This window comes from Myotis daubentonii, chromosome 9, assembly GCF_963259705.1.
Source record: "Myotis daubentonii chromosome 9, mMyoDau2.1, whole genome shotgun sequence".
NCBI lineage: Eukaryota > Metazoa > Chordata > Mammalia > Chiroptera > Vespertilionidae > Myotis > Myotis daubentonii.
The window spans coordinates 37956403-37980862 of record NC_081848.1 but is presented as its reverse complement, the minus strand read 5'-3'; the positions used below and the strand labels follow the sequence as shown (position 1 = coordinate 37980862).

The following is a 24460-nucleotide window of genomic DNA, read 5'->3' as shown; positions in this document are numbered from 1 at the left end:
CTGTCTGCTCACCTGTCAGATTCATCCTGAGATGTAGACAGGCCTCCTGTCACCCAGCACTGACCTGCGTCCTAACCTGCGGCTCCTGTCCCAGGTCCCAGATACACCCACTAACTCCCTAGCAAAGCACCTGTTTCGCCTGCAGTCAGCGGGCACGGCCACACTCCCTTGCGCTGCCCTGTCAGACATCGCTTAAACACGTAATCGCAGCCCGCGCTGAGGGTGATTTGCATTCTGCTATTGACGTTAGCATGACAGATTCAGCCGCCGCATCCATAACTCGGCAGAAATGCTCCATTATTCAATCCCCGCGAGTGGGGACGCTGACCATTAAATCGGCTAGCACAGTTGAAGGGCCGTGAAAAGTCATGGCTAATTTGAAATTTTATTAGCTCTCGCCTGCTCTTGTTTACCACCGAAGCAGTCCCTGGAAACCAGTCTTCTACCTCCTTACAAACACACTGCTCCGTGGCGCCTGGAAGAAGCTTAGCCAGGAATTATTATTATTGTCATTAATACTTTTAATATCAGCCTGATGATGGTGATGATGAAGATAACCAGAGCTGCCACTTACTGAGCGACAGGCGCTGTGCTAAATGCTTTACAATGAATGCTTTCAAAAGAAGTGTCCCGGAGTCTCCCCAGCTCTAGGAAGTAGCCACTGTGGCCCTCATCACCCTCATTGTGGAGGGAAGGAGCCAGGGCTCATGGTGAAGTCACTGGGTTGAGGTTCCACAGTCAGTCAGTGAAGAAATCTGAACTCAGGTCTTTGTGGGGTAGGAGAGGTTTCTGAGTCTTGAAGAGACTTTTAGGAACTATTTCTTAAGTGGAAAGCATGGGTTTCCGAGTCTTGCTGAAATACCACTGCTCTGTGCACTTCCAGCCACTGGGCGACCTCCATCATAGCCCTGGCCTCCCTGACACTGTGACTGACTTTCTCTGTCTCCCTCCCAGAACATGAGCTCCTGCAGATGGGGCTGTCGGACTCATTTCAGGCTCCCAGTGTCTACTGCTCTGGCTTTCACCTGCCTCCTTGCTTCTGGCATATGGGCCCCCCCACATTCCTTTTTTTCCTTTTTTCAAAAAAAAAAAATTCAGCAGTGAGTTTTAAAAACAAATTGTTGTTTCTTGTGGTCAGAGGGCCTTTGTGATGGTCTAGTTGGCCACCCCGCCAGAAATGAAAGTCCCAGGAAGGGCCTGGAGCTTCCGTTTGCCCCTCTGGAAAATGATCAATCAGACCGAGCTGGCGGAGATGCTGGATTAGGTGAGATCAGCATGATGGCCAGCACATAAGTGCTTGATAATAACGTTACTATTAGCCCCTGGCCAGGTGCTTCTCGTGAACAGGCATCCTGACACCAGGCCTGCCCTTTGGCCCTGAGGTGGCCCCTTCTCTATGCATACATTCCAGGCAGCCCTTCTGGATGCGGTCTGGCCTTGGAGAACTGAATTAGATAAACATGGCCCAAGCAACACACCTGTAAGTTAGGACAGTAGAGAACCCAGGGGGCTTGAAAACTGGGGTTCTCTGAAATGGAGACAGCACACAAATGGTGCTCGTATGAGAGATCCTGGGACAGGGGACTTGTTCACCGTATACTTCGCAGCTTAGTGATTAATGCCAGGGCAAGAGTTCTCTCTGCCTACACCTTCCTATATTGACACACCTTGATCCTTCATTCAGCAAATATACATATTTTTTATATATTTTATTGATTTTTTACAGAGAGGAAGGGAGAGGGATAGAGAGTTAGCAACATCGATGAGAGAGAAACATTGATCAGCTGCCTCCTGCACACCCCTACTGGGGATGTGCCCGCAACCAAGGTACATGCCCTTGATCAGAATCGAACCTGGGACCCTTGAGTCTGCAGGCTGATGCTCTATCCACTAAGCCAAACTGGTCAGGGCATTCAGCAAATATTTACTAGGTAGTAAATGTGGGCTAAACCTCTGCTAATCGAGACAATCCTACTTAAATGAGATATGTACATATTTTAAAATGAGGAAGGCCCATAAAATTCTTACCAAAAGCTCAGTTTACAAGACTCGCTTTTAGGCAAACCTCTTTTGATATTTTCAAATGTAGCATATGGCAGCCTGAACCAGGGCATATGGTTGCTCTACAGCCATAGAGGATCTTCCACAGTTTCATTTTCTTAGGCACAGACAACAATTTTAGAAGAGTCATGTTGAGAGGAAAAAGTATGCTTTGGGGATAGAAAAATAAGTTTTGGGGTAAACTAGAAATACATAAATACATAGTTTTTGAGACTCTCCAGTTTGGGCCCATCTGGGAACATTTCTTAATTGTAAATGACACACAAGTTGGTTGACTTATAAAACGTCCATGTTTCATGTTCTTGCTATTCCCACCTGAGACCCTCATTATCACAGCAGAAAAACATAAAACAAAAACAAAACGAACCACCAACAGGAAAAGAGAGAGGACATTCCTCTATTTCCTTCAAGTTTTCAATAAAATCCTCCTAAACTCTAAACCCTGACTTTTGGAAAAGAACATTTTTGCCCCCAGAAACCTGCTCTTTCCTCAGAGATTTGAAGGCCCCTCCCTGTCCTTGCTGGTGACCATGAAAAGGAACAGAAGGAAGTGCCAGAGGCTGTTCAGGCCCCTGAGGCTGGGAGGGGGCAGTGCCACATCCAGCCATGGGCTCTGGTGGGAGTGAACGGCAAAGGGAAGTGGGGAAGAAGTGGCTAGAAAAAGGCAGGATATTAAAAGGAAAGGTGTGAGGAGAGAAGGAGAGAGAAAGAGAAATACAGGTCTCTGGGCACTAAATGAACATTTCAAAGTAGTTCATGTACTTGTGACCCTTGAACTTGAAGATCCCTCCCACTTGCTGAAATGCTGCATGGTGCCTTGGTCTTTGCTAATATTTCCATCTACGTGCTATCAACTTGAGGATGAAGGCCATGCCATTTCCTCTTGCATCTCTCTCAGTGTCTACCCTGCTGGTGGTGTCAAATGACCTTGAGAACTAGGGGCAGGAATATGTGGGAGAGAGAAAACCCAGGCTAGAAGCTTGATGACCCAGTCCTTCCGTGGGCCTGCCCCTCTTTAGCTCTGAGACCTTGGGCATGGCCCTTCATATGTCTGAGATGTAATGTACTAATGGGATAATAAGCTCTGCCCACCTCTCAGGGTTGCTGCAAGGAACCTCAGTGGTAAAGAGTGGTGAGTAATTTGATATGAGAAATGTTGGTGTCCTTCGCATGCCTGTGGCTGCTCCTGGAGCCCCTCTGCAGACAGGCGCAGGGGCCCAGGGCTCTGTGAAGTCCTCTGCCACCACTTGCAGTGCTGACTGGATGTGGCTTTCTATTCATTTTGGGATCTTAATCACTGCCAGTGGAATCTTGGGTGACTCACCTCCCTCTCTGATGTCGTGTCCTCATCTGTAACGTGGAGATCAACAGAACAGCCTCCAGGGCTAGGCTGCCTGACAGCCACCTTCTGGCCTTTATGTGCCACAGGCCCATCTCCTCTGGAGGCTGTGGCTGTGACTTTCACAGTGAGAGGTGCACATGGAAATTCTACGGAAGGTGGTCAGCTAGCCTTCTCACCTTTTACAAATGAGGACACTGGAGACAGGTTAAGTGATTCGCCCATCGCCACACTGCTAGGAAAGTGGCAGAGTTGGGAATTTGGTCCCTTATCTTTCTCCAAATCCAGCTGTTAGATGCTCCTTCATGGTCTATGTCTACTTCTCTGTCCTGACCCCCCTCCATGGAGGATAGGAACTGACCCGTTTACTTCTGTATCCCAAATGCATAGCACAATGCCTTGCACACAGAGCTTTGTACTTGTTGAGTGAATGAAAAAAATACATGATTATGTGAGGATCCCAAATCGGTCAGTCTGGCAGGGCCCATGGAGGGCCATGCAATGTAACGAAGCCATCCCCCCTGGAAAAACTTGTCCCTCTCCAGGCCTATCATGTGGCTGGCAGGCTCTGTGTTAGCACTGGACAGACAAGAATAAGACAGTCATGCCTCCAAAGGATTCAGTTTGGTGGGTCAGATGGAGACAATAGAGTGCCAGGAAAGAAGGGGTAGGGGGTGGGCTGTGAAAGTCCAAAGGTGGGAGCCCAACTCAGGCAGGGGCTGGACTATATCAGGGATGAGAGAATGCTTCAACAGAGACTAACTAGAAGGATGGACAAGAATGAGCCAAAAGGAGAATAGAGCCGGGCGCAGGTTGGGGAAATTTGTGGGCTGTGCATTCTTTGCACCATAGGTGTCTGCATGGTTCCCTAAATCAATAGTCCTGTGGACAGTGTATAACAAGTCCATCGGTCTCTCCGCAGGCTGAGCTCCTCCCCCGCTCCGCGGCACATCAGCTAACCCTGCCCGCTCCTGTCTGCAGTCTGGCCTCAGAGTTGGTTTACTGCAGGCTGCAAGCAGCACCGGGAGGCCCTGAGGGTGCAGGGTGGAATGAGCCTCTTCTGTACACATCTGGGAGAAGTTTTTGTCATTTGCTATAATAAATTCTGTGCCTTCTTTGAGAAAGCTTGCAAAATCTTTATCTGTCCCTTAGAACACAGGATTTTTAAAGGTCAATTTCTCTCGTCTCTTATCACAAGAAACGTGGTTTAGAGATAGTCTGAAGGGTGAACAAATTCTATGGTTTTATGTGAACTCTCCATTCCAGCAACGGGAGATGGGCAGCGGGGAGGACAGAGAGCTTTGTTCTGTCTCCCTGAAATTTCTCCTCCCAGGATGCATCTGTATTGCAATCTGGGATTATTTTTCATGGGACCAACACCGCCTAAAGAGAATGCCACACCTTGAAGCTTATGAAAGATTCTTTATCATAAAGGGGTCTGGCTAAATTCCAGTGGATCTTTTATTCTGGCTTCTTTTTAAACACCAGCTCCATTCGCATCCTAGCTCTCTCACTGCATGACTACGGGCAAAGCACTTCAGCTTGCCGAGCCTCAGTTTCCCTACCTGTAAACGTCTGCCTTGGCAGAGGGGGGTGAGGACTGGTGATCATATGCAAGGTGTCCAGCAGAGTGCTTGGCACCAAGGGGTGCCCTCTACAGGATGGCCATTATTTTCCTTTTTGTACATTTGATTTTCCCCCTTTAGCAATGAGTATATAACAGTTTGAAATATAAATTTTAATCCAGAGATAAAAGAGGTTAAAATATATTTTATTGAGAAAAACAGTGTGAGCATAAGTGAAAAAAGTAGATTATAAATTTTAAAGATAGCATAATTTCAATGTTTAAGAATGACTGTTTATATATGAATATTTATTTAGTAATAAACATCATGCTCTTGTGATTATGGGTGGCAAGGAGCAGGAGAAAGAGAAGCGACATTTGCAGGTGATGAAGTTGAGCAACTCACTCAAGGTCATGCAGCCAGTGAGGGAGCCAGGGATCCTCCACTTTTAATCACCTTTATCTTACCTCTCAGGCCCTTTAAATACATCACCTTAATCCTCACAGCAACCCTGCAAGGCAGGCATTAGTACCCTTATTTTATAGACAGCATGTTTGGGCACAGTTTCACCATCTCTGTAATGGGCATGGGAGGAGCAACCCTATCGGAAGGTCTGTGTGTAACAGATGAGAAAATTAAAGGTCTTGATAAAGGGGTGCAATAGGAATGGGGCACACCTTCTTCATCAAGTGGGGCACACAGAGGAGTTCACCATGGTGAGCCAGGACCTCAGTGCCTGCCAGCCCTGCTGCTCCCTCTCCCCACCTGTGCCCGGGGTAAAATCTAGGGGCATTCAAGATTGACTGGGTAGCCCTGACAGAGACTCAGGAGGCTGGGAGCCACTGAGTCCCATTTAGGATCTGTTTCTTATTTTTAAAACTAGACGACAATCATAAACAAAAACAAACCAATACAGCTAAACCCAACTCAGTCACATTGTGTAACTTTTTTTTCCCCTCAGAGTTTAAAAACACAGCAACTGCATTCTTAATGAAGCCTGAAATTCAAGTTTAATTTGGAAAGAATTGCTTTAAGCCTAGCAAATTGGGAAAGAAGAGAAACTGGGAGCTCTCACATAGCTCAAAGGACCACAGTTGGGTTTCTGAAGTTTGAGCACATGAAAAAGCTCTAATGTGGCCAGGCCTCACACTGCGGCAGGGTCTGCCCCATGCAGGCTGTGTGAGACCTGGGCAAAATGCGCTGTTCCCTAAGCCCTGGGAATAGGAAGGGGGTAATAATACCGTATGCCTCCTGGTGATGTTGTTGGATGCACAATTGCTTTGCAAACTGCAAAATGACATACAAGTCATCATTCTCATTTTGTTTGGCTTTGTGATACTGTCATAGCCTATTTCAATTCAAGTAAATACTACATTTTTAGGAGGAAGAAGGTAAATCAATCATTAGGAGGTGGGAATACTCTAGGTTCATAGGGCCACGTGGAATGGCTTGGGTCTCAGTCTGGCCGTGTTAGTGAATTTCTGTGTGACTTGGATATGTATGATGTCACATTCCCTCTCTGGGCTCCCGCTTCCCTGTCTGTAACATGCTGGGGAGTAGGAGGAGGGAGCTGGAGTCGGTGTTCTCTGTCTCTTCCAGTCCTGTCTGACACTCAACATTAAACTCTTCAAATTCCTTCTCCAGAGCCCCGAGTCAGATCAGCCAAGAATAATCATTCAGTGAGTCCCTAACACTTCTTCCCTCCACCCTGAGTTATTTATTTGGGATGTGCAGCCCACATCATGGCTGAAATGAAGGCACTTGCTTTCATTCTGCCTCCATTAGATATAGTGGTTTGGATAACATTTCTTCCAAATGACTGCGAGCTTCCTGGGGGAGAAAGACTAGGCCATGTTCATTGGTTTTATAGCCCGTCAGAAAGGAGCACGGTGACTTGCAGACAGCAGGAGCCCAGCGAATGTGTGCTTGTCTGCACTGCAAACATTCCACAGCTAAACACAGCTCACTCTTGTGCTGCCTTGCACACCCTGCCCTGTTTCTCCCTCCACTAAAACCGTCCCCATCTGGCCAAGACCCAGAGTGACAGAGAGGCCAGTGAGGATGGCCCTGTCTCCACCTGCATGGTTGTTTCATCTGTGCCATCATGCAAAGCAGAGACCCCTTGGCTCCCCCAAAGGGTGGAGAGCCCACAAGGCCGAGAGGGCTCTGAGGTGACAGGTTTCCTCATTTCACAGTTGAGAACCCAAGGCCAAGCTCCCTCAATAATCTGGTCTCCCCAGCTGGTTGTTTTCCCAATAGTTATGACACATGGCTTGTCCTCCTGGCCAGACTGGAAGGCTCAGAGGAGCGGGACCACAGAAAGTTCCCAGTGGGGCATCCAGGCATTTGATGGTAGCAGCTAAATGAGCGGGTGCCTCCTCATCTCAGCAATGACCCCCCTGCATTGCTACTGGGTGCCACCCTCTCTCCCTCCAGGCTATGAATTTCACAAGGGCAGGGACTATCTCCTGAAGCCCCAGGAGCCAGGACAGGACCGGCTGTGGAGTAGACATTCAGTTAACATTTGTTGAATGAGTGAATGATCTCAGGAAACCATGCTGTTATATGCTGTTATATGGCCTCTACAAAGTAAAGGCCTATCACATGCTTCATAAATATAAGAGGTATATTCTCCTTAATAAAAAATGTGGGGATTTTCTGATTGTTCTTTTGTAGCTCCTGCCATTCATCTGTCAGAGCAGCTGGAGGAGGCCCTGTTCCCCTGGGGTCTGGATCAGCCCCGTTTCCCATGACAAGAAGTTCTTTCTCCCACCCAAGCTGTGGGGCTATGGGCTCCCCCATATAGGCAGTCCACAGCTAAAAATGGCTCACTCTTGTGCGGGGTGAGTTCTAGTGCTGGGAAGGCTGGCTTTGAAGGATAGTAAACAGCGGGTATACTGGGATTGCGTTTCACGTGGGAGAATAAGAGAACCTTGTCTAATAACCAATTTTTGTATGTGTGCTGTTGGGGAGATGCACCCTCTCCCCACATTTCTTGAGAACATTCAGTTCGGCTGCTACCCAGATGTTCAATAACTGTTTGAAGGCTTTGGCCAAGATTCTGGACTCTTGAGAAGAGAGTGACTTCCGGGGGCTGCCCCTTTGCCCTTCTCTTCTATTACATGAAGTGTCTGTTGGTCACTGGAATTGTGTCTACACAGGTGAAATGAAGGGGACTGCTGGACAAATTATGCAGATAATTTAGGTTAACATCTCTTTCCTATGAAGAGCAAATATTATTGCACTTTATCTTGCCAGAAGACCACTGATATCACCAAGGGACACTTGGTGCCCTTCTCTTCCTTTGCCATCATGATCTCTCTGAATGGAAAGCCCTTTCCTTTCCAGAAACGCTGACCTACCCAAGTGTCACCTTCCTTATGAATGCCTGCCTATTCCCACAATGACCAATATATGACTCTACAACCTCCCTTATGACCACCCATTAGCACTTCACTTTGGGTCCTTCTTCCTCATTTGAATTCCTGAAGTGCAGGGACAAGACTTCATCTTTGTGCCTAGGTCCCGGCCCCACAATAGGAACTCTGGGTATTTATGGAGCACAGAACTAATGAACTCAAGTTTCTGATGGATTACAGGATAATTCAATCCTGTAAGGTGTCAGGAAGAGAACATGGACCACTGTCTCTCCTGGCAACCAAGGCCCAGCTCCACGAGCTACTGTTGACAATTATTCCATGGGCCCAGGCCTGGGTGGACAGGCCCAATCACTTCCTGGATGCAGGCTGCAGGTAGAAGGAATGAAAGCTGGCTCAGATAAAGACCAGCAGTCTGAAATAGCCCTTTCCAGCTTGCTACAGCCAACTCAAGGCAAATGAACCAGAGTAATCACAATAACACACAATTGGCCTTTTAATCCTTATGGTGCACTGAGATTATAGAATTACTCTAAGTAGAAAATTCCCAAAGGGTGGCATACAAAGTTTCTGGCCTGTTGATTTCCTATTCTGCTGTATACTAGAAAAGCCCCTTAGCATAAATATGAGGGAGCTGCATAAACACATCTGGACCAGGCCAACTAGGTCATCATTAGAAAAGAAGGGTTAACTGTTCAGTTTTTTTCATCTTTCTATCTTTTTATTCTCCTTATAACTCCAAAGACAGGTAGAGTCAGGAAGAATCAGTCCATATTCCTGGGAAAGTAGACCACATCATGGTTGTATTTATCCAAGTTTACACAACAGAGAAATGAAGGCTAATTCTAGCACCAATGTAAGGACTGGAATGGTCCTCATGATCCAATAGCTTCATTCTAGAAATGGGAAGCATGAGGCCCTGAGACATCAAGCAGCTAGCTTACAATTACACAGGCAGTCAAAGAATTGGGGTTAGAGCTTCACTCTTAGGTAATTAATGTTCCACAAGACTAGGCTTCTGTTCCTTAGGGTTTTGTTAGAAAAAATCCAACAGCAAAGACAGATTCTACAAACCCACAGGGGCAGAAGGTGGTCCCCAGTGTGCTTGGTGAGGAACAGAAGAGAAAAGGTAACTTAGCCTTGGAGAAGCATCCTTTCTGCCACCTCCTGGGATACAGGATTGGATGGCCTCTTCTTGTGCACTTCCAGTGAGGGGGTTCTCATAGCTTTATTGGGCAACTCATTCACTATTGAATTGAAAAATTCTGTCCTCCATAGGCCTTCTCCTGTGCACTTGCTGTCGGATGGCAATTAATTTCATTTACTTACTTTTAATTAATTCAAATGGAACAACTAGTGAGATGCGCTCATCCTGACCACATGTACAATTTTATGCCTGCCCTGCAGGCCTCCTTGACTAGCCAGATGGTGTACTGGTGGCCTGTTAACTCAGTAATAATGCCCACACTCCACCCTGAGTCTCCCCCCACCCCAGAGCTCATGGGTGCCACAGCCTTACCTCCATCATTGTCTTTGCTGTCACCACAGGCGGTCTCCATGGATGTGTCACAGCCAGCTCCTCTCCAGCCCAGCTGGCAGACACAGTGCCACCCATTCAGGTCCAAGGTGCATCTGCCATTGCCATTGCACAACCCAGGGCAACCCTCTGCAAAGCAAAGCACACAGAATTGAGGTTGGATTGTCTATGGTCCACTGCAGTCACACACATTCACACTCCGCCTGCCAATTTACAAAATGCTTTCACATCCCATCAGCACATCGGTGGCCTCAGCACCCAGGGAGACCAGTAGCATTAGGAACTGTCACTTCACTGAGAGGCAACCCAGATTCAGAGGTGGAGAACTTGCTAAGGCTGCACAGCCAGGAGGTGGCACGGTCAGGAGGTGGTGGCAGGAATAGGTCTGAAACCCACACCTTCTGCATCTAAAATCTCCTGTTTCAAAAGTGATCACGATTCTACAGCGAGAGTCAGTGGATGTGGGCCTTTTGGAATCTGACCAATGGAGCTTTCTGCCAGATTCTTGCTCCTTATTCACTCTTGTTTTCCTGTCTCTGGCAGCTGTTTGGGACAAAGAAATCATCTCTCTGTTTACTCCTTATACCCCCTCGGAACCTCTGGGTCTCATTCTAGAGGCTGCACCATTTTCCAGCTCTTGTTACTAGATCAGCTGTATTGGACCTCAGGCTTTTCAATTATTTTGTCCTGTTTTCTCCTAAACAACTGTCTTTGCTCTGAGGAGGCGTCCTTGGGTCTTTTTCTTCCCATCTTATCTGCAGCCACTAAGAAGGGCTATATAGCCAGAGGAGCCCTAGTGACTGACACAAGAGAGACTAACCAGGGCTGTCAGCAATTGCAAATGCAGAAACGGGCACCCCGCCCTCCCCTAACTTTGTTCATCTGGACATCTGTTTGCCTGTCTGTCACTTAGTAAGCATCTTCTCTGGGCTAGCGCTGGAGGAACAGAGATGAATAAGACCTAGTTCTTATTCTTGAGAAGCATGTAGCTTATCAAAGGAGACAGATTTGTGTAAGCAAAATATTTCATTGCTAAGTGCCCTAGGGGAGATGTACAGAATATGGTGGGAACCTAACGCAGGAGGGCCATCTGTCTGAGAGGGCTGCGGATGATTTCATCAAGAAGGGTCAGGCCATTTTTAGACTCTGCCTTGGTTCTGCCTTGAATATATCATAAGGTGGGGAGTTTTTATTACTATTCAAATAGATTTACAGGTGTTTGATGACCCTCTCTCTGAGTGTGTGGGCTCAGAAATCTATGTCTGAGAATCTGCCAAGTTACGTGGTTTTCATTCAAGTCCCCATTTTCACAATCCCGCTGATGCCTTTCTCCGAGGAGCTATAAAAAAAAAACACCACCTTTCACTGGCACGCCTTCCGTGTCTTCTCTCTGCCTCTGCTCAGTCTCAGGGAAAGGTGTGCTGGGAAAGCACTCTGTCATCTATAACACTTAATTTAGTATTATGAGCAGCACACGGCTACAAGTCTGGCTACAAACTGAATTCTCTGCCATGAAATAACTGAGAATCGACCTGTTTTTCTTAAATGGGACAAATGTGAATATAGCTGTCCACTATGAGACCAAGACTAAGGTAGGCACTCACTAAATGGCCAATCAATTAGAATCTAAAACTTTAGTGTTTCAAGGACTTTTGATAGTTGACTGTTATCGCAACATAAAAGAAAAGAACATGCTCATTTATATGAGATGTTCAACACAGCAACCAATCAATCAACCTGGCCACTGTGTTTTCCATTCAAAGGAAGAACCATTTACTGAGTGTGCACGCCAAGCCTAGGAGAGATTAGAAGTTTAGAAGCAAGCGTAGGCCATGTGGCCTTTGCACAGCAGAAGCCTATTGGGAAAGGTGAGAAACACCAGCATTGCCACCCAGAAGTGGTGGGGGAAGCAGCTGTAAAAGCCCAGGCGCAGTGCTGTGACGCGCAGATGACCACCCAGGCATTCTAACTCCTTAGCCAACATCAGCCACCCCTCCTGGTCTAAACAATTACAGGCTCCCTCATTCTCCAATTAGTCCCATACAAATTCGTGTCTAGCTGGCTGGAACTTCCTGTTAATTAGGCCTCATTTGTATTTGAAATCAGTCTTGGAAGAAACAAGGTCCAAATTTTAAGAATGGTGATATATTGTTTTCTCTTGCTCTAAGGTGTTGCCCCTTGTAAGATGCAAAGAACATCTCTTGTGCAGCTGCACAAGCTTGGGAACCATATCAAAGGCTGGCTCTACCACTCAGCGGCTGTAGGACCTGGGCATTATGTAATTCTTTGAGCCTCAGACAACTTTTAAAATGGGGTAGTTGGGAGAATTAAATAAGATAATTATGCATGATAAACACAGTCTGACTTATAGCTCAAACACAATATTTGAATCTTCTATTTACCTTTACCTCCTATTTTTAGTAATATTATATGTTGTACCCACAACCTCAGGTTGGGCTCACAGAAAGGCGCAATGGTAAACTGAGGCAAGTATCTAGATCAGAGTCAGCAAACTTTTTCAATAAAGTTTCAAATAATAAATATTGTAGGCGAGTAAGCCATAATGTCTCTGTTGTAATTACTCAACTCTGCCATTATAGCTTGAAAGCAGTCACACACAATTTATGAATGAATGAGCATGGCTGTTCCAATAAAACTTTACAAAAAGCAGTGATGAGCCAAATTTGGTCTATAGGCTGCAGTTTGCCAATTCCCAATTTAGATGCTTCAGGACAGTAATGACAATGACAGTTGCTATACACTCAAGGTCTATGCCACTGTGCTACACACCTTACATTTGTTATTTCAAAACTAAATAAAATTTTGTTATATATTTCAGATCCTAAATTTCTAGAGCAGTTCCAATTTCACAATATTTAATCTTATTTTTTTAAAAAAACAAAAAAACCATGTGCTGTAATAGTGTGTGGACTCTGGAGCTGGACAGACCTCAGTTCAAATCCCAGCATCACCATTTTACTTACTACACGTGGGATGATTGGCAAATTATTTAACTCTTTAATCCTCAATTTTCTGATCTGTAAAATGGAGGTAATAACTAATTCAAAGAGTTGTTGAGAAGATTAATGAAATAATGGATGTCAACTAGTTAGCACAGTGGGTAACATAAGTAGGTATTCAATAAAAGGTAGCTGCTATTATTATTAATATTATTATTGAGTTTATTTATTTTAATGTTGTATAACTACACTAAGAAATCCACAAACCAGAAAATAACCTTTTGTCAAACTATGTCAACATTTGGGTCAAAAACTATGGTCCTCATAAATACGAACCTTGCGAAAGAGACCTCAATCAGACAAGCCCAGTGACATGAAGATCCACATGGGAAGCAGCGAGATGGGTTTGGGGCCACACGTCTCAGCCCAAGGCCACCATTTCATTCTCCCCTAGCACTTTGTCCTTCTCTTGAGAGCAACTGTCCCAAGCATATGTAATTTACTAATTCTGCAATTAGTTTAATGCTTTACTCCCTTCATTAAAATGTAAACTCCATAAAAGCAACATTGGGTTTAATTCATGCCATGAAGATCCTCAATACATATTTGTTGCAATGAATCAATCAGTGGAGCAGGAGACCTCGGTTCTGGTACCTACTGTCTGACTAACTTGTGGAACCTTGGGATAGTTACTTTTCCTCTCTGGCCTCAATTTCTTCATCCATAAAATGAGAGTTTGAATGAGATGCCTGTTAGTTCCTTCCAGTATAACCAACCCAGGAAGAGAGTCAAAGCAACATCAACTTTGATGATTTTGTTCTTAATTTCAACAAGCTTGACTGGATGTCAGGCTTGTGTTCTGGGGTTACAGAGATGCCATATATCCCCTTATCTGAAGAATTTTACATTCTACTTACCCTACTTTGTTCCAGCAAGGATTTAAAGTGGGTCTTCTATCTCAAAAAGTATGTCTCAAAAAGTGTGAATTTTGCTAGTTCTCTGAGGTCATAAAAAAACAAGCTTCTGAGATCAAATAAGTTTGGGAAACATTGCATCCTACTGTTTTATCCTAGAAAGTCACACTCAATGTTAATATAGTAAAGGCTCTGAAAGTCCTACAATAAAGAACCCTGATTAGATTATGAGGACATTTTTCCATTTTAACTTCAGAACTCTCCCCTGTAACCATTTACAGAAACGTGGGATGCTCCATTCCACTGTGGGAAGCCCTGCTCTAGGGAGCACATCTTAGCCCTCAGTGCCTCGAGCACACATCCTGAGCTGCTCTGAAACTGCCTGGAGAAACAGGTGTTCTCCAGGAGGGAAAGCCCTACATGGGAGATCGCGGGCACTTTATCCACCGTCAGTTTCTTTAAATGGACTCACTTATGCCCTGAGGATCTGCACTGTCCTATCAGTTTCAGGGTTTCAGAGGGACCCTGAGTACCTGTTGGTTGAATGAGGTCTGCTCTCATTTAGCAATTTGCTTCTGGGATAATCACACCCCCCATTAGCCAGTATGAGGAAGGCTCCTCTGGGGTGACTTGCTGACTTTCTTAAAGCAATATGTCCATCCCTACCCACTGCTGAAGCTCATTAATTCCACAAACCCCGAAGCTCATCAATAATTCAGAGAACCCAAGTGACATTAACAGTTCCCTCTGGAAGGACTCACACCAGGCATTTGCTAGAGCCAAAATAATGTAATTTTAAGGGTTAGAGAAGGGCTAAGCTTTTCAAAAGAAATGATGCCCTTTAAATGACAAGGGACCGCTTTATCTTCCACCTTTTGCTAAGCCTACAGGAAGCCCCCCTTGATGCTAGCAGCAGGAATGATGAGAAGACTTTCGGAATCTTTGGTGTTATTTATTTTTCAGTTAAGGGGGTAAAACACACCCACCTAATGTATCAAAATATCCCGTTTCTTTCTGGTTCTCTTTCTGGTCCTCTGGTACTTTTTCATCCCTATCGTCACTTCCCTAGAAGTGTTATCTAGGTCACCATCATTTCCTACCTAGATAACAGCAATAGTCCAATTGGCCTCCCTGTCCCCTAATGCTCTCCGTCAGCCCTTTTCCAACATGTGGCCAGATCAAGCCTTCCAAATCACAAATGTCACCAGGTCGTCATCCTGCTTTTAAAAACCAAACCTTCAGTGGCTTTCTCATTTGTTTATGTAAAAGTTCACAGTCTTGGTCTTCAAAGCCCTCTGAACTTGGAGATCTCCTTGCTAAGTAGGCCCCTGGACTTCCCCTATCTTAACTCCCATCATGTTGGAATTGTTTTATTAGTGTCCTCTCTGCTAGACTGTGGGCTACCCTAGAGAAGGGACTGTTTCTGTTGTGTGGCCTCCACATTTCCTGGCCTCCATATTTGTTGAGTGAATGCTGTTTCTTCAGTCTCTACCAATACAATTGGAAAGCACAGAATAGAAGTTGGCTTGTCTTTGAACTGCAAAGCACTCTATTTTGATAAGTCCTGAGCCTGCATTATATAGGTCTTTGAATTCTTAGGATTAGTACCCATTATACCAGAAAGTTAGCCAGATAGGGGCTTGGTTCAGATACAGATTTTGCCATTTGTCTTTTGAAGCAACTTATGATTCACTGACTCATGAATATGCAATACTTTACCGAGTAGGAAAAATTCACCAAATAGAGGGTAACACTTAAATTTAATCTAGTTTGATGATTCCTCTAACGATTATTTGTGAAAGTCCTATAGAGACTCACAGGTACTACTCTCTCTTACTGGAAAGATTTTATTCTCAGTTGAAAATCAACATGTGAAATAACAGGAACTTCTCAACACCAGGCATCCACCGATGAGTCTAGTAACACCTTTGCAGTCTTTGGCAAAGATATCCTAGTTGAAAAGCATTTAGTAATTTATGTTTCCCCTAAATCTTCTCCATAAGTTTTTAACAGAAGATGCTATCTCTTATTAAAAGCCAATTTCACCTTTTCTTTATAATTTCACAAATTAGTCTCACTAACAAAGTCCTCCACATTAAGAGTGAGAATGAGCACATGATGCTAGAATAGCATAACTAATGTTTGCTGAGCATCATTCCTGCCCATGTGCTAAGTGCTTTACATTCATTATTTCACTTAATCCTTACACCAACCCTAGGTGGTGGGTCCTGTTATCATCCTCTTTTATAAAGACTCTGAAGTGAAGGGAGGTTACATAACTCACTCACGGTCAGCTAGTTCGTTAATTGTCGGACTTGGGATTCAACTCAGGCAGCCTGACTGCAGTGCACAAGCCCTTAACCACTGAGCCAGGTGCTGTGCCAGGGCTTAAGGATAAAAAGATAGGGTGTGGTTTTCCTCCTGGGGAGTTGGCATCCTTTAGGAGCACACGTATCTGATCATCCTGAGACTTATTCTTAGAGCAATGAGGCCTATTTGGAAAACTAGGCACTACCTAATTAATATAAATGTTTAAAATAGAAGGAATAACTTTGCCTGTAGGGAATACTGTTCAAAGAGAAGACTTACCAAAGCCAGGCCTCTGAAAAGGAAAACAAAACAAAAGACCACCCACTCCCTGAGGTAAAGGGTCTGTTTTGCCCTTTGTCCAGAGCCTGGCACAGTCCTTAGTACAGTAGTGCTCCGTATGTGGTTGTTGGATGAGTGAACACGGCAGTGATAGAATGCAGCTCTTCAGATTTCTTAGCTTGCTCTGGGGTCTCTTCTTCTCTCAGGCCACCCACCCTGGTTCCCACCATCTTAATTCTAATGGACCAGGGGCCGTAAGGGATGGGCAGGGTGACATGAGATGGGGTAGAAAGCATGAGGAGTGTATGTGTGTATGGGGAGGGAAGGACAATAGCACAATGGTAATGTCACAAACAGATTGAGCACTTTTGGGGGAAGAATGACACTCCGGGTATTATCAATCACCTTGTGACGAAACACCCACCCACTGGGCAGTAGATGCTGTGACAAAGCTGGGGATGTGGCAGTATCTAGACACCATGCTTATGGGTGTATATACACTTTTTTATATACGCATTTCTTCTTTATGCTTATACACAAACACACACACAAAGACAATAGGAAAATAGAGGAAGGAAGACCATACCTTTAACTACCCTATCCAGATAGTGCGCTTGGGAAATAAAAGACAGGACATTTAAGGTAGGATCAAATAAGTGCAACACTGCCTGCCACATAACCATGCCAGGTGCTGAGGAGACAAAGGGGATGCACCCACATTTGGGGCAGACCTGCCATGGTGGGGAAAATAAAATCAAAGACAGGATACCATGAGAGAGGAGGAGGGAGAGCAAGCACATTCTCCAGGAAGGGCCAAAAGGAACTTCACCCAAATATGATCATACAAACAAGATGACGGATGGGTAAGGAAAACGGGAGGAAAAGGAGGATGGGAAGCTGCGAAAGTGGCCGCCCTCCTGTGTCTGCCATGTTTGTTCAGCTCTATGGAAAACAAGAACTTGCCCTTTGTCTACCCAGAGCAGCATCCAACTTCCCTTCTGGGGCAGCAGTGGTTTAAAAACAGGTGCACCCTGTTTGGGCAGTGGGGTCCCCAGGAAACTGGCATTTAGAACTATGTGATATTGAAGTCATTTGATATGCTCTAGGGAAGTGGGTTGAGTGTTTAGTCAAATATACCACTAGGTTATCTGTCTGCATTCCTGAATGTTCTGTGGACACATGTGCCCACCTAGACTTGGGTGCCGCATGCCTGGTGTTCTAAGTAAGAGGCATCTCTCCTCGGTGCATCTTACAAAGACTGCGAGGTGCTGGCCAATGGATGTCATTGTGAAAAAGAAGAAAAAGAAAAGAAAACCTGACCCCTTCTCAATGCTTATTCACTCAAAAGACAGAATGATATATGCTTTGTTCCCCAATGGAGGGGTTGTATCCAAGCACTGAATCATTTGGCAATCTTATTTTATGGGTGGGGGTCAAATGTTGCTCTGAAAGAAACCCCACTGTGCATATATGTGTGTTTAAAGCAGGGCAGACCTCCTCATTCGCGGAATAAATCAGGAACCCCATTTCACCTTTCCCACTTCGGCTGCAGCCCTGATCATTTGAGGAGCTTCCCTTTCATCCCCTTCTCGATGACTCCTCCACGTGTGCTCCCACAAAGGCCAGACAGATGGCCGTCTCCTGAAGGGCCTGATGCTTTCTGCCAGGTTGGCCCCCATCCTCCGCTCGATTTCATACATGAATCAAAAGTCCGTAAGTAGGGCTGGACTGCAATGGTGGGGCCTTATCTGGAAGCCCTAGGGTTCTCTAAACTGTAGGGACATTCTTACTCTCTTCATAAAAAACCATACATTTTATTTTTTCAATCCTCTGGATAGATACTATTGTTATTTATCAGAATATCTTTGCTTCAAAAGACTGGTGGAAGAGAGGCTCTGTTCTTAGTCTGGGTATCCATGCGGTCTCTGTTTCGAGATGAAATATGCTCCTGCAGGCTGTACACCAAGTGGAAATTTGGGAAGGGGAGGTTTTAACTGGGCCTGCATCTTCCCCTTCGTTCTGATAGATGCTGTGGCATCCACAACATAATAAGCTATACCAGGGAAAACGAAGGCGAGTGGCTTAGTAAGCAGGAGCCAATGAACAAAGCTGTGGAATGCCAAACAATGAAAACCAGGGCCAGCCCACAGGTAAAACATCCCGGGAAGCACCTCTGGCTAAGGTGAAGGCTTTCTTGATTCTTGGTTCATCGGTCACTTTTGTCTTAGTCAAGTTCATTCATCTAATTTTGCAAAGGGGTCTAAAATTTCTCAGACATCGCCTCCCAGGATGTGTTGTTGCAGCACTAACATGCAGGATCTCCTGGCTCAGTTGTTGCTCTTAGCTTTCAGATCTGCAGGGCTTTGCTGAGGGTCATAGTCACACATTCTTGTAAAAACTCTGACCTCCAGCTACAGAAGAGATGGAGTGAGCCTAGATGTCTTTCACAGGGTTGGGAAGGATGATAGGTTGAATGAGACACGAACACTGTGATCCAAATGGCCACACCACCACACAGTATCCACTCTGAGAGAGTTCTCCAGCAAGAAACACTTTGCCTCCAAACTTAATGATGATACCTTGGCTCCGGCGATGAGTACAGAGTATATCCACACCCAGGTGCTGACTTCAGAGCTCTCGCTCTTCTAGTGCCATTCTACTTTTGAGAATGTTTTAGTAATAAAGATCTCTATTGAATGTAAATATGCTTTTAATACCTTTAAAAATGCTTACTAATTTCTCTAGACTGCAGGCAGCAATAGCAGCCAGTAGAGGTGACAGAGGTAGACTCATGTTACAATCAGTGTTGTAGGTTTCAGGGGACAGAAGTGGACTTTCAAAACTTCAAATTCTCACTCCACAAATCAAGAGGCCACTTTGCACAGTGACTTCAAGCCACACTGTGAATCCAAAAGCTGATAACAGCCAGTCCATACTAAGTCCAGCAGTTTCCTGGGAATGAAATAGAGCTTCTTTGTCTCTGGCTCTTGAAAATATAAATGATAACCACGTCTCTGAAGTCCAATACCATTTAGGCAGAAGCCCATACTATTATTGCTTTCATTGCTTGATAATCTTGGCACACATGGCCATAAGTGATGGTCACTTAAAAATTCATCATGATTTTTAAGTCTTAACTTTACGTAAAGATGGCAAAACTTCCTTAAGTTTGCATTATGAACGGTGGATTCAGACTTCACAAAATTTATTCATCCTTCTCCTCAGAACTTCAGGATAGAGATGATGGCAGTAGAGTCATTTTTACTCTTGGGCCATGCTTATTTTTTTCAACACTGCACACATGTTTCTTGTGCTCTTACATTCCCATCACTATGCAAGAGGACAGTGGTGACACACAGCTGTTTATGACACAGACTCTGAGCTTTGGCATGAGGTTGATCTGGGAGGTCGTGGACCTTTTTAGCATCTCTATGACCTCCAACATGAAAACTTCTCTCCTTGACTTGCCTGTACCAACAAAAGTTTCTCTAAGGATAATCTCAAGAAGCTTCGGGGGCCCCCAATCCGAGGTTATGGAGAACATGGCCAGAGGCTTTTCACTCTTCTTCCCCAGGAGCCTCAGATGGCTTAAATCATTGTATCATAAGAACACATTAGGCCAGATTAAACAAGGCTCATTATAGCAGGCGATGCCTGGGGTGGCTATAATCACCTAAATTTCTTTCAGACGAATGGCAAACCATCAAAGTCATGTTCGTGTTAAGATGTTGGATACATTAATACTCTTCTCTGTTTGGATGGTCAATGAGTAAGTGGCCAATGGCATCATCCTGACAGGAACTCACAGGGCCCACTAACTTTCCTCATTTCCCACCCCTACCACATGTGGGCTAAAATCTCCCAGAACCATCAATTGCTCCCATAACTTGGAGTAGATCCCTGTCCATTTTCTCTTTATCCTTGTTCGCATCTGTCCTGTCAGGTCACAGGCCATGTTGTGAGAGAATGCTTTTGAGGAGGGTTATGCATGGGGCCATCACACAGGCGCCCATGCCTCGTGAGCGACTTGAGACTTTTTCGTTGAGGATTCTCCAATTACACAACAAAGAAAAAAACAAAACCCCACTCTGAGAGCTACCATTTGAAAGTGGACAAAGAGCTCCAGAAGGTTTTGTGGCCTTTCTTTATAATTTCTCTTCATCTGGCTTTGCTCACTGTAGCAATTGCATCATCAGAGTATTATTTTGATCTTTACTCCCAGAGGAGGATTTGTTTAAGAATCAAGACTTAGGTGATTGGACAGCTCTCCTGAAGCCTAGTAAATAATTCTGTATATCTGGCATCTTGAATAATCACTGCTTTGGGGTCAAGGTTGGAATTTCACCAATGTAATCAGAAGCTGGCATTTCCCACATGTGTTTTGAGTCTTTATAGACAGGGGCACTGAAGTGAATAAAATAACAATCAGAGAAGTGATCCTAAATGTGAGCAGTGCTTTCAAAGAAATAGAAAAAAAAATGAACACCTTCTTAAATTTAACTGTGATTTGCAGCTTTCTCTAAAAAAAATTGGAGGTCAAGCCCTAGACTTAAGAGAGCCATAAAATTTCTGGAAAAGATATCCCAAAACATGCTTCTGGTGACTGTGTGTTGACCATATACTTGAAAAATAGCTAGAATTCAATCCATCTTACCTTAATTCTGGACTAGGAAAACTGGGTTCCATATACGCCAGCGATTTTGAACCAGTGGGCCACAAGAATTTTTAAAACAAGCAATTTTTGACTATTTTAGTTAGGAGCACTGACTTCCCTTAGATTGTCAAATCAAAACAAAACAAAAACGACAACAGCCAACACAATAGCTGTCCAGTGTGAATGGATCAGAATTATACCTTTTTTTTTTTTTTTTGGTCAGATCGGCAAAAAATATATTTTTTGGTGTGCTGCAGAATTTTAGTGATTAGTTTATGTGTGCCATGAGATGAAAAAGGTTGAAAATCCCTGATATGTACAAGTGGGAGCATGAGTGAGGAGTGAGAGCAAAAATAGGAAATCCCTTTTTATCTGTTGGATATTTTCAGGAGCAGGTAGCTCAGATTCAGGCTGACTGATGGGTGTGCCGTGCTGTGGACACCAGGAGGCCTCCGCCACCCCATTCTGTGATCCACAGAGGGGGAAACAGAAGCCCCCACTCACCCTGTGGTCTGTCTGACCTTTCTTGAAGATGCAAAGAGACAGATAATTCTTAAGGAATTAGAATTCAATGTGACATATTCTTGCTTTTTAACTAAAACCCCCCACAACTGCCTGATAAAGAGGATATCACTGTCAAATTCCCTTTTTTAAAAAACCAACCTCTATGCTAAAAGGTGGAGCAAAACCACCAAAGGAGCTATTCAGTTCCAAGGTTAGTAATCTGCTCTGGGAAATGTCACTGGGTAAAAGGTCCTGACGCTGAGGACTTGACCATGAGGAGTGCAGACCTGGCTTGTTCGTCTGCGCCAGCTGTTGAAAGCAATCAAGTCCCGCTTTTCTGTTTAGAGAGGGTGGCAGTGTGAATAAACAGGCCCTCCTCGCTTCTGCCTTCACTGCGTGGAAATCTCCGAGTCAGTGTTGTGGATCCTGGCTCTCTCCCTGGCGTGCGGCATAAACATGCTCTAGCATCAGAGCTAGCGAGGGTAGAATGACCTGCTGTATAAGAATCTGGTAACAAGAGAAAATGTAACACTTGAATTTCTGACTTCTCACATCAGCATTTTTTTCCTTTTCCTAAATGATCCTCACAGGGAGCAGAAGTTCCCTGGAAATATAAGAAAGTGCTTCTTGTTACAGTCCAAGTTTAAAAAGGACTGTCTCCTTCTTATTTACATTTAAAAAAAAGGCACCCCCATTGTTTCCCTCCTTTGCACGGCCTGGCCCTGCCCTCTTGTCCCCAAGGGTACAAAGCCTTCCTTCAGCCCTGAGGTGCTCCTTCCTTGGCAGGGATGCAGCTGGCCACAGGCAGAGACCCAGGGGCGAGTTGCCATGCGGGGAGATGAGACAGGGACAGAAAATGCTCACCACACAATGAAAGGTAATGGAATTCCCAGCCAGCGTCCTTTCATCTGAGCCACTAGGACTAGCCCATAACTGCTTCAATGTCCTGTGACATTTTTCTGGTATTTATGACTGTCAACCTCCCTCTCAAATCATGCACATTCACCTTGATAGATGTCTTATCTGGAGGGGAAGATGCATCTGAAATCCCGAGGAGGGATCTGCTCTTAAAGAATCACCCTAGGGTGGGCAGCGGAGGTGGGAGGGAGTGGTTTGACTTCTTGGCAGCAAAACAAAAGGGACATTCTTTAGGTCCGGTTGATGAACAGCCATGAGATGAGACACTACATGTAGCCCAGCCTGCCCACAAGCCGGTCATGCGTCATCCGTGACTGCGCTGGAGAGAATGTCCCTAAGTCCCTCATCATCTGACTCAAATCTGATGTTTTATCTTATAAAAGTCTGACATCCATAACTTTTTGGAACTTGGGAGGCCGGGTTGAAGACTGTGAGCAAGCCAGGAAAACAGAAATGTCCTCCCTCTGAGCTCTGATTTTAGTTTTAATAGGGCTGGGCCCCTTGAGGGCTGGGGAGGCTGAAAGGTCAGCTGTCCTCAGACATGCAGGAAAGGGGAAGCAGAGGTGAAGGAAGAGGGCCCGCCAGGAACTTGAGCCCCTTCTCTTTACCGGGGGTTCAGGTCCATCACAAGGTAAGATGACACTGACACAAGAAGCCACCCAGAAGTCACAGCAAGATGAATGCTATGGAAAAGCAAGGGAGGGCTGCCAGGGGCTCTGTGTGGCTGAAAAGAGTGTGGGCTGGTGAGTTAGGTGTGGAACTCTGAGCTAATCCTAATAGGGAGACATGGCCTCTGGGAAGGCTATGGGCCGGACGCCTCTGCAGAGGAGGGAATAACGTGTGTGCTTTACAGGGTGACTGCTAGGAATACGAAATAATGCAGTGAAAGCCTTTAGCACAGCACTTGGCACAATAAAAGTATTCAAAATTAGGAGCCATTATTATCAATGTATTAAGTAGAAGGTATTCTACAGCCACTTATAAAGAGTGATATTGTGAGGGCAGGGATGGTGACTATGCATGGATTTCAGGCTATAAAACAAAAGGAATGGGGCCTAAGAAAAATACACACACACAAAGAACACCATGAGATAAGAGGCAGCTCTATTTGCTCAGAATTCCTTTGTCCCCCGCAAAGCTTTGGGGCTTGTCTCCCAGTTGCTATAAGACTCAAGAGGTGACTCTCAGAGCGGGAGAGGCACCCAGAATCCTGCCTTTGGAAGCATGTGCGCACCATCTGATCCAACCCGCCTTTAAAAAAATGCAAGAAGTTAAAACACACATCCACAGGCCAGTTGATTCAATAAAGAGCTTTTGGTGAGTGTTCATTCCAGATAATAAACCAAGCAAAATGTCTGGCTGTGTTTAAAATCAACAAAAGCAGCGGGAAAGGCAGAAAGAAGGGAAGGGAGTGATCGGCTTGTTTTGAAAGCTGCCAACAGAGCTGCTTTAGCAGGGGTCCTGGTGCCGAGGAGCCCCCCAGGGAGGAGAAAGGAGACAAACGCAGACAGGACGGAAGCCCAGGACAGGGGAGGAGGGGTCCTAGGCTAATGGGATGCAGATGTGGCCTGTGGGAAGCTTTCCTCAGGATTCTGGGAATCTTTGGGAGCTCAGGACTAGGAGGCCAGTGGGTGTGAAGGGCTCAGAGCTAAGCCCAGTGCCTCCCAACCAGAGAGTGAATTTGATAATAATGGCTATATTTATCGAGTGTTATACTATGTGCCAGCCTGTTCTAAGCTCTTTACTTGCATTATTATTCCCATTTTATAGGTGAGGAAACTGAAGCTCTCAGAGAGGCACTGGGACTTGCTCACAGCTGCTAAGGGAGACTCCTCTGCCTCATTCTTGAACCCAGGCTCCTTAACGCAGAGCTACACTGCAATTGGCCTGGGAAGGGCTAATTAGCAAGGCATGCTAACCAGCTGGAATCTGGGAAATGCAGATTGGGGAGGAAGGGAGGTTAGTATCCAGTGATGAGTTTTAGTCCAATTGATGTCTAGGAAATGCCAACCATAATGTCACCAGATGAAAGGACTTTCTGC

General features: G+C 45.1%; 1 protein-coding gene across 1 annotated transcript in view; it reads right to left on the bottom strand.

Annotated features, from left to right (window-relative positions):
- TENM4 (teneurin transmembrane protein 4) overlaps positions 1–24460 on the bottom strand; it is a 756175-nt gene that overhangs the window by 98726 nt on the left and 632989 nt on the right. The window contains 1 exon segment of the mRNA XM_059708328.1: positions 9862–10008. Coding sequence (XP_059564311.1) covers positions 9862–10008 — 147 coding nt within the window.